At 40.3% G+C, this 11,467-nt stretch overlaps 1 protein-coding gene across 1 annotated transcript in view; it reads right to left on the minus strand.

The window, feature by feature from the left end:
* LOC127161075 (zinc finger protein OZF-like) overlaps positions 1-11,453 on the minus strand; it is an 82,307-nt gene extending 70,854 nt beyond the window's left edge. The window contains exons 1-2 of the mRNA XM_051103712.1: positions 11,446-11,453; positions 3,985-4,653 (exon numbers count right to left, since the gene is read on the minus strand). Coding sequence (XP_050959669.1) covers positions 3,985-4,648 — 664 coding nt within the window. The 5' untranslated portion in view covers positions 4,649-4,653; positions 11,446-11,453. The remainder of the gene's footprint in view (positions 1-3,984; positions 4,654-11,445) is intronic.
* Positions 11,454-11,467: the final 14 nt, after the last annotated feature.

Below are 11,467 nucleotides of genomic sequence, written 5' to 3' on the forward strand. Positions count from 1 at the left end.
TCCTAAAAAAATAACCATATGGGCTTGTCATACTTATGGCCTCTACAATAACACAGAATGTGCTGGCCTAGCGAAACATAGGTAGGACTATAATAGAAAAATAATTTGGACACAATTCCTCTATATTTTAGTTAATACAATCTTCCTCAGTCGCTGACAATGATCTGCGAAAAACAAGAGAACGGAAAACAGAGACTGCTCTTTTTGAAAAACAAGATTGCTTAAACTTTGTTGGAATTATTTTGACCCCATTATAACCTTGATAGATAAACAAAGAACATAGAGACCGGTTGGCGACTAAACTGTAGTCCGGTGAAAGCTAATCATCATAGCCCCCCCACCCACCATATCTTCATCACGAGGGTGGCCCCCAAGTCACTAAAAGACAAGGTTCTTCCCCATGACTCCTTCCTACAGCATTTCGCCGGGTCTCATTGAAAATTAATAAGCAAATTCACAATGTCTATTATCTATCCATTTAATTTTGGCTAATATTTCTACATAATTTAGATCTGAAGGGGCTGCTAATGATAAACTAATTTTTACAGAATTCTATGTCCGCCCCCCTCTGGAGGAGGTTTCCACACATCATTAAGCCTGAATTCAAACCTTTGCCTGATTAAAACCAATCGATCTATCAGAAGAAAATCTGAATTAAATGCACACCTGCCATAGCAAGATCTCTCATAGCAACATTTGACCTTCAGCCAAAAAGCTGATAAATTCATATTATGCACAGAAATAATACAAGCATGTCTAACCATGTTAGCTCTGTCGTACCACATTTGATCTCAGAGTGTGATTAACTCTTTCAAATGACAAATGTCATTGTTGGTAGTATGAAAATCCAATGAAGTCCACAGACTTTGTGACATACCTGACCATTAAAGTGTGTTTGCCCTGGCCAGAATCAATAGTGTCTAACACTCCCATCAGGGAATGATGTCTCAAACCAGTATTTAGCCATAAAGACAGCAGTACCTATTGATAGTAAATATTTTGCCAACTATAACCAAAACATCCCATCTGGCATTTTAAAAAGAGTCATAAAATCACAAATTCACAAAACAGCCCTGAGGGTGCAGGTTTTCCCAGCTAAATAGAATAGGGTTGCCAAATTGTATTTTTGACGTCACGCATCCATTAACTTCTTCTGCATGTTTCCTAACAATCCCCTCGCCCATTTTGTTTAAACATGGACAAATTAAAAACGCCTAAGTGACGGACACACACTGTGTATCTGGTGTGACCAGAAAAGAAAGCAAGGTTCAGAGCCTATTATCCATCTGATAATTTAGAAACTGTGAGCTGTGAGTGAGGTGTTTCAGTGCACAGATGACATGAGCAGTGAAGATTTCTGCTGTTCATGTGGCGGCAACCGTCTCACCTCTTAATGAGAAACCACTCTGCTGCCAACCTGCTCCAAAGTCATGCACAACACCCAAAGGCACAATGGAAGTACATGTAGATTTTAGCATTTCAGCTGTTTGCCATTTGCCAACTCACATTTTGAACAACCAAATTAACTGACACTGAGACTTTTAGTCTGTAGTTACTGCTCAACCTGCCTTGCATTCCCCATTGTTCACAAAAGATGAACAGCGCAGAAAATCAAATTTGAATTTGGAGTTCCAAATTGTCTAAATGTTTCTAACCTTAAAAATTTCTTAAAGAGCTCTGCATCATCTTGACCATCTGTAATTAGTTCAGATGAAACAAACTAAATTTCCCAAAAATGATGTTTGGCAATTTTAGCATCGTGGACCACTTGTCACACGTCCTGCTGCTCATTAGTCACTAATGCAACGCAGTGCATTTATAAAGTGTAGACAGCAAATAGTTAACATCAAAAATTACAAAGATTCACTTTGCAAAGCAAAAAAGACTGTCTGAACTGTATAAACAAGGCAAAGGCCTTGAGTCATGGTATGAGTTGCGGAGACTAATACCCCTCTCATAGTTATTCTGACTTTCCCATTTTTGAGTTAGCATAGATGTCATGTAACCAATGCAAAATCTCTGCCACTGTATCTGATATATCTAGTGCGAATGCTACTTGTGTCAATTCCTCAAAAACTATTCCAGCTTCAGGAGTTCAGTCATTGGGCCCTGAACTTAACAAATAATTGTTAAAAATAGCTAGTAGCATTGATCAAAGCCCATTAGCAACATCAGTTACTAAAAACCATTGTTGTCCATAGAAATATAAAAAATAACCAGTTTCACATGTCATTGAAGTTTGTAAAAATAACCTGATGAAATCACTCTTTCTCAGAGTCTGAGACAAAATAATTTCTCACTCAGCTGTTGTTTTTCAAGCTAATAAAACTAGGGGAGCAAGATTAAAATTCCCCATATTATTAACAGATATAAATATAGCATATAAATATGTATATAATCACTCCAGGTTTCCTTTGAGAGTTTTAGACTGCAAATCAAGATTCACACCAGCTTTGAGGCTAGCACTCTCTGCGAGATTAGTGTCTGCATCACATCTAAACCCATTAAATTTCTGAATTTCAGAGTTATTTACCCTACTGTTAGTGATGTGCTTCCCACACGCAAAAACAAACATCCTCAAGCTTTTGTTCAAACTTGGCCCTTTTTTGCCCAGAATTCTCTTTACCTTCACAGCAATTACTTTAGCATCTGTTTAATCTGACAAATATCTTTAAGAACCTTTAAAACATTTTCAACATTTTTTTTTTAAAACCCAATTTAACCCCTTCATTTTTTCTGTTGTCCTTAGGTTAAAATGAGAACACCTTTCAGCACTGTGATTGTATGTTTAGAAACTATTAATCATGTGTTACTGCTTCTGTTTACTGATCTTAAAATGCTTGTTCAGTTGTTCCAAAATTAATTATCTCATCTATCTTAACATCTGCCCACTCCACAACTGAAGAAATAATATAATCTGACCCAGTAGCAAGAAGCTACCAACACAGTACGTACTGAATTTTTCATGAAATGTCAAACAGAACACACTCACTCGGCCTTGCAGTAGTTAAGTCAGGAGTAGACGCCCGTGAGAGTTGTCCCCATCCTCACTCGTGCCCCCGGAGTCAGAAGCCCAGTGGTCTGGTACATTCCACCATCTGGTCATGCGAGAAATAATCTAAACTCCGCTCTTATGGAGATAACAGCACCAGATGCGGGACTCTAACCCACATGCCGTGTTATTCCATCCTGCCGACGGTAAGATCAGGTCCACACACAAGAAAAACAAGACCCAGCCCCGCACACCAGATCCCGTCAGAAAATATCAGTCTTTTGGTAACAGAACAACTAGTCAGCAAGCTGTAGTTACCCCAACCCCACTAACAAGCAGGTTTCTGTCAGTTAGGAAGCTGACCGATGGAAGCCAAAGATGAGCAGAAGCAGGAGATGAAGTATGATGGTAAAAAGGAGCAGAGTTTGAATAGTCTTAGTTGCGTATGTCTCAATGCTAAGACTTCGTCTGGAGAACACAAATCCAACAAGTATTGTTATACCAAACTGGTTCACAACAACATCCCATAAACCTTGAGTTTCCATAAACATTCCCTTGTATCTCTTGTTCATGAAGACAAACAGCCCTTGAAGCTACACAGTCATAAGACTAAACAACAATGAAAAAAATATATTAAAAACAACTATAATATAATATGAATGACTGGTCAATTAATGAATCAATAAAATGAATATATAAATGACTATAATGATTATTATAAATGATTATATGATTAAATGAAATAATACAATTATGAAATGATTAATAATTCTAAATGAATAAAGAATAAATGAAGAAAAAATAAAAAGAAAGCAAAACACAACACAAATGTATGGTTGCTCTGAGGCAAAACACACACAGTTTGCATTTAAGGATCGTCCGATCCTTCACTTAAGAAAAGCATAAGAAAATAATTTACATTATAAAGCAATGTTGCTTACAAGAATAAAACTTTAGATATTGTTCCTTGAGGAGAAATTCCTGTTACTCACTCTGGCTGGTTGGACAGATTGACTGTCTGAATCTCTTGTTGCAGTGTGAACACTCATAAGATTTCTCTCCAGAGTGGATCCTCTTCTGTTCGTTCAGGCTTCCTGAATGTCTGAATTTCTTGTTGCAGTGTGAACACTTGTAAGGTTTTTCTCCAGTGTGGATCCTCTGGTGCAGTTTCAATTGTCTGGCTGTAATAAAAGTCTTCTCACACTCAAAGCACATATAATTTATCACACCAATATGCATCTTCTGATGCAATTTTAAGCTGTTCAGATGCAAAAAACTCTTTTCACATAAAGAACATGAATGTTGCTCTTTCTCTGAATGAACTTTCAGGTGACTCTTCAGGTATGAAGCCGTCGAAAATGTTTTCCCACACTGATCACATTCATGCAGTTTCAGTCCAGAGTGGATGTTCATGTGTGTTTTAAGGTGTGGTAATTGTGTGAAACTCTTCCCACACTGATCACATGTGTACGGTTTCTCTCCAGTGTGGATCCTCATGTGAACTTTGAGATTCATCTTGCATGCCAAACTCTTTCCACACTGAGTGCAAGTGATTTTTTTCTTGTCTCTTTTCAGTAATGAAACTCTTTCAGTCTGTAAGTGAGTTGTTTCTCTAGTTTTGACATGATGTTGTTTCTGTTCTTCAGTTTCCTCCATCAGATCTGAAATGAAAGTAAAAGCAGTACAGTATAAACCATTTAAATAATCAGAGATGTGTGAAGTGAATAAAACAGCTAAGCTATCAACAAGTGGAAAGTTACATGTTAAAGAAAATCCATTAAATATTGACTAAGTGTAGTTTCATTACAGTGGTCCAATGAATAAAGAAAGTTTAAAAGCACAATGGTATAAAACTGGGCCTTTCTTGTCTACGACCATCTAATGCTACACTGTAAAAAAAAAATACTTAAAAATACAGTACAAACACAGAATGTTGCTACAACGTAGCCAACCTTTTAGCAACATTGTAACAACATGGCTAAATGGTTGTTGGGTCTACTTTGTGTTGTTAAGGTTGTTACTGGGTTGTCACAATGTTGTCATTCAACCACGGATCGCTGAAGGTTGTGCTTAGGCTGTCTGGACAACCACTGTACGACGTGTAAGTTTCTCATCACTGTTCCGAAGCGCATTTTACAATTGAACAGACCGTTGGGCCGTTATTCTTCTTCAAGCCAGGATACGTGAGTATTGCTTTGGTTTTTCTCAGATAAATATGTAAATATCCAAACGAAACCAATTACAATTTTCCTGTCCAATGTGAGATGTATTTGTTCTGTTAATAAACTGAGTGGACAGAATAGCTGACAATTCACATACTGAGTGTTAGTGTTAGTTAGTTAGAGTGCAATCGGGTTTGGTGTAATGCCCCAGCTAACATTGGTCCGACGGCAAGGTCGTGTCCCTGGCCAAAAATAGTCGCGGTAGGACGGCATAAATCCGTAAAAATATGTAACGCAGAACTCTTCCTAAAAATGCATTCAGATACATTTGTACATACATACAGTTCTCTGGGGTTGCATATATAATTGTTACTTTAAGTTTTAGCTCTGTGTAGTTCAATACATACACTGTTGTGAACCAGTTGTGAGAGGACGTCCACAGGGTGACGTCCTTTACACGTGCATTTATAGTCCACCATGACCCTATATGAAATCAGTATGAAATATGCAAAAGCAATTGTGCTTACACCTTGATTATTACTGTAATAGTTTATTTAAGTGCCCCAAGTAGTTTTAAGACAACCACGTCTAGTCAAGCATTACCCATTAAAAAAAAAAAGAAAGAAATAAGTAAATAAATAAAAACAGGAAATCGTAATAAACATAACGTTTAACGCCTTAACGTTTTTTCTTTCCATAACCACGAGGAAAAGCTTTACGAATTATTCTACTAAAATCTACTGGTGGGTAAGTACATTTTGTAGTATTTTATTAATGTGATCGAGTTGTACTTGTCTGACACGAAGGAAAAGGAAGAAATAATGCGCACATTGTCAACTGAAACGTAGTCTGATTTTGGCTAAAATTAGCTAGAATGCTGACACGAAGGAAAAGGAAGAAATAATGCGCACATTGTCAACTGAAACGTAGTCTGATTTTGGCTAAAATTAGCTACTGTTTTTTTTTTTTTTTTTTTTTAATTAATGCTTGAACAACAAATACATAACTAAAGTGCCAAGGGTATACACAAAATGTTTGTATAAAATAAAACAATGAAATGAAAGGACTTCCTAATTCACAATAACTTAAAAGTACCGAAGAAACACAGATTGTATAGCTTTTTTGTTTGTAATCTCCTTCATGGTGCTTATATAAATATCTAATTCCTTAAGTACCACAGAAAAAAATAGGTTTCTGATTGCTTAATTTTGCAACGATTAACATGAAACGTGTAATCAAGAGATTGATAATGTAATGTATTGATAATTTTTCGACGACTTCTTATTGTTCAAAGAGCCACATATTACACGTTCGTATAGTAAAAGAAAGTTGCACACCACTTTGTCATTTATAAATCCAGAAACCTCCCACCATAACCTCTTTGAATATTGACAGTGCCAGAAGATATGAGGTACCATTTCTGAGTATAATGAAAAATTGACATCTATATCTTCAATAAATCTGTTTACAAATGGTTATCAGGGTAAAATTTGTGCAGTATCTTAAATGACCTTCATTTTATTTTATTTGGAATGAGATATTTGTTAGGTAATACCCAAACTTTACTCCAAATAATATTTCTGTCATGAATCTGGTCGTGATCTGCGGACCGCTCACCACCAGATGTCACTCTCACCTCTTGGCCCTCTGACTGTTACATTACACCCCAGACTGCATCTCCCATCCTCCACTGCACCGATTGCGTCAGCCCCCATGACCAATCAGGTGTTCTATAAAGCCCCGGACTTCCCCCTTCGGGTTCACGGTGTATTGTTGAGTGTTTATGTTGTTATCTGTATCAGTTGCGTTTAGCGCTCTCGAGTGTTAGCACTGTTCTCCTTGTTCCTAGTTCCAAGTTCCCAGTTTCCTGGTACTCTGTGTTTTTCGTTCCTGCCTGGCCATCTCGTTTACGTTTGTCTGCTGCCTGCCTATTGGACTCTCACTTGTGTTATTGGATTATTCCCCTTTACGGATATCGTTCGCCGCTGGTTTGACCCTCGCCTGTCACGGATTACTCTTGTCACGCCGTTCATACATCTGTCTGCCTTTGTTTGACCCTGCCTGCCTGACCATGTCTATGTCTCGTCCCAGTAATAAAAGTTTGCATCTGGATCCGCTCGCCTCTCGTCTCACTCATTTCGTAACAGAATATACCGTCGCACAAGGATCCAGCAACTTTTTCCACGGACGTCACTCAGGTACGGACACTGCAAGACTGTTGTTAGCCCTCGAGCAGGGCACACAAGCACTCGAGGGCTACATACAAGAGTATTTGGACATTGCCCACCATACAAACTTTCAGGACTGCGTGCTGATTGACTTCTTCATCGAGGGAGTCAATCAGCCGTTTAAATCAAATCTCAGACGCGAGGGTCCGTGTTCATCATTCTGTATGTTGTTGGACTTTGCCTTATTGTGTGTGGGCTCGCCGTTTACTGTGGGGGTCGTGGAGGAGGAACGCGACGTTGCGGTAATGGCGGCCGCGCACCCCGCTCGCAAGGCGACGGCCACGCTGGAGCGCGACGCCACGAACACGCTGGCCGCCTGGATCTCTCATGAAATGGCGGCCACGCTGGAGCGCACTCATGCAATGGCGGCCGCATCGGAGCGTGTTCACGACATGGCGGCGACGGTGAAGCTCGTTCATAAATTGGCGGTGACGGCAGAGCACGTTCATAAAATGGTGGCGAACGTAGAGCTCCGTCACGTCACAGCTGCCATACCAGAGCCAAATCTAGTTACAGCTGCGTTTCCCGAGTCAAGTCTAGTTACAGCTGAGTTTACCGAGTCAAGTCAAGTTGCAGCTGTATTTCCTGAATCAAGTCAAGTTGCAGCTGTATTTCCTGAATCAAGTCAAGTTGCAGCTGTGTTCCCCGAGTCAAGTGAAGTTTCTGAGTCCAATCAAGTTACAGCTGCTGCTCCAGAGTCAAGTCAAGCTACAGCTGCTGCTTCAGAGTCAGGTCTAGCTACAGATGCTGCTTCCAAGTCCAGTCAAGCTTCAGCGTCCAGTCAAGCCTCAGCATCCAGTCAATCTTCAGCGTCCAGTCAAGCTTCAGTGTCCAGTCAAGCCTCAGCGTCCAGTCAAGCTTCCGAGTCAAGTCAAGCCAAAGCCGTCATTCCTGTGTCAAGGCAACTCAGAGCTGCTCTCCCCGTGGCAAGTCAAGTTAAAGCTATGGCCACGTCTGCTCACAAGTCAGCTCCTGAGGCCACGTCTGCTCCCAAGTCAGCTCCTGAAGCCACGTCTGCTCACAAGTCAGCTCCTGAGGCCACGTCTGCTCACAAGTCTGCTTCTGAGGTCACGTCTGTTCACCAGTCAGCTCCTGAGGTCACGTCTGCTCACCAGTCAGCGCCTGAGGTCACGTCTGGTCACAAGCCTGTTCAAGAGCTCCTGTCTGGTCACAAGTCTACTCCAGAGCTCCCTTCTGGTCACAAGCCTGCTCCAGAGTTTCCGTCTGGTTTCAAGTCTGCTCTATAGGCCCCGTCGGACCACGAGTCAGCTCCAGAGTCCTTCCTCATCAGAGAAGCTGCACCAATGCCTCCAGAGGTGTCAGCATTAGCTGTAGAACCTCTTATGGAGGGGGCGTTATCCTTTAAACTCTCGAAATGGCGGCCACGCTGGAGCACGCTCATGCAATGGCGGCCGCGTCGGAGCGTGTTCACGACATGGCGGCGACGGCGAAGCTCGTTCATAAATTGACGGTGACGGCAGAGCACGTTCATAAAATGGCGGCGAACGTAGAGCTCCGTCACGTCACAGCTGCCATACCAGAGCCAAATCTAGTTACAGCTGCGTTTCCCGAGTCAAGTCAAGTTGCAGCTGTATTTCCTGAATCAAGTCAAGTTGCAGCTGCATTTCCTGAATCAAGTCAAGTTACAGCTGTGTTCCCCGAGTCGAGTCTAGTTACAGCTGCGTTACCCGAGTCAAGTCAAGTTGCAGCTGTATTTCCTGAATCAAGTCAAGTTGCAGCTGCATTTCCTGAATCAAATCTAGTTACAGCTGCGTTACCCGAGTCAAGTTGCAGCTGTGTTTCCTGAGTCAAGTGAAGTTTCTGAGTCCAATCAAGTTACAGCTGCTGCTCCAGAGTCAAGTCAAGCTACAGCTGCTGCTTCAGAGTCAGGTCAAGCTACAGATGCTGCTTCCAAGTCCAGTCAAGCTTCAGCGTCCAGTCAATCTTCAGCGTCCAGTCAAGCCTCAGCGTTCAGTAAATCTTCAGCGTCCAGTCAAGCTTCAGTGTCCAGTCAAGCCTCAGCATCCAGTCAAGCTTCAGCGTCCAGTCAAGCTTCCGAGTCAAGTCAAGCCAAAGCCGTCATTCCTGTGTCAAGGCAACTCAGAGCTGCTCTCCCCGTGGCAAGTCAAGTTAAAGCTATGTTTCCTGTGTCAAGACGAGCTACAGCTATATTTCCTCTGTCAAGTCGAGTCATGACTTTATTTCCTGTGTTAAGTTAAGTCGGAGCTGCGCTTTCTAAGTCCAGTCAAGCTGTTGTTCCTGTACCAAGACAAGTTACAGCTTTATTTCCTCTGTCAGGTCACGTCACGGTTGCATTTCCTGTGTCAAGCAGCGTCAAAGCTGTCGTTCCTGCATCAAGCAATTTGTAACAATTTCAGGTAAGATTCAGAAATACACATTGTTTACTAAATTCTTTTTAAAATAATAAACGTATAGAACATATAAATCCGCTAATGTGAGTTTGCAAGTATAAACCACCATGGAGTCTCTGCACTTGAGTTGTGCTATTTTATTTAACCTGTCCTCTGAGTACCAAAGGAAGTGGAGACGACGAAGGGCAAAGGTTGATGCCTGTAGAGGGTCAACGCAAACCATATGGAGGCTCTGCACTTTCTTCAAACAGTAAAACAAAACAAGGAGGTACAGTAAACAGTTTAGACATGGGTTAAACGTTTATATAAATTTGTTAATATTCTAATTTGTCATATGTCCTTGTTTGTGATAAAGGTAAAATTGTGTGCCCAACACATTTAGATGCAACGTTCCCGACCCCTGACTTGTTCAACACTACGTTAAGTTGTACGTTTTTGACTGCTTTGTGTAATATTAAAAAAAGAAATCATGCTTTAAAAAAAATCGCTGTTTACTTTTAATAGTCATTGAACCTTAATCTATGTTTCTCTGAATGTTCTCAGTGGATGTTCAAATCACACCTGCATGTAGAAACCTATCAACATTCACGCCTTCACCAGTAGCAAATATGTGATATCTAAAGTCATTTGCAAATTGCAAATCACTATAACGGTCAAATAGCATCACTTCTTGAAAGCCCAGTGGTCTGGTACATTCCACCATCTGGTCATGCGAGAAATAATCTAGACTCCGCTCTTATGGAGATAACAGCACCAGGTGCAGGACTCTAACCCACATGCCGTGTTATTCCATCCTGCCGACAACGGCAATTGTAAGATCAGGTCCACACGCCAGAAAAACAAGACCCAGCCCCGGACACCAGATCCCGTCAGAAAATATCAGTCTTTTGGTAACAGAACAACTAGTCAGCAAGCTGTAGTTACCCCAACCCCACTAACAAGCAGGTTTCTGTCAGTTAGGAAGCTGACCGATGGAAGCCAAAGATGAGCAGAAGCAGGAGATGAAGTATGATGGTAAAAAGGAGCAGAGTTTGAATAGTCTTAGTTGCGTATGTCTCAATGCTAAGACTTCATCTGGAGAACACAAATCCAACAAGTATTGTTATACCAAACTGGTTCACAACAACATCCCATAAACCTTGAGTTTCTATAAACATTCCCTTGTATCTCTTGTTCATGAAGACAAACAGCCCTTGAAGCTACACAGTCATAAGACTAAACAAAAAAAATATTAAAAACAACTATAATATAATATAAATGACTAATCAATTAATGAATCAATAAAATGAATATATAAATGACTATAATGATTATTATAAATGATTATATTATTAAATGAAATAATAAAATGATTAAATGATTAATAATTCTAAATGAATAAAGAATAAATGAAGAAAAAATAAAAAGAAAGCAAAACACAACACAAATGTATGGTTGCTCTGAGGCAAAACACACACAGTTTGCATTTGAGGATCGTCCGATCCTTCACTTAAGAGAAACATAAGAATATAATTTAAATTATAAAGCAATTTTGCTTACAAGAATAAAACATTAGATATTGTTCCTTGAGGAGAAATTCCTGTTACTCGCTCTGGCTGATTGGACAGATTTTATTGCTCAATTAATTATTTGGCATGTTTTGTGAGGACAAAACATGAGACTTGAAAGTGCTGGGTCTATGATTTACTTACTGTGATTGTTTTTTGTATGCCT

This window comes from Labeo rohita, unplaced genomic scaffold (assembly GCF_022985175.1).
Source record: "Labeo rohita strain BAU-BD-2019 unplaced genomic scaffold, IGBB_LRoh.1.0 scaffold_54, whole genome shotgun sequence".
Taxonomy (NCBI): Eukaryota; Metazoa; Chordata; class Actinopteri; order Cypriniformes; family Cyprinidae; genus Labeo; species Labeo rohita.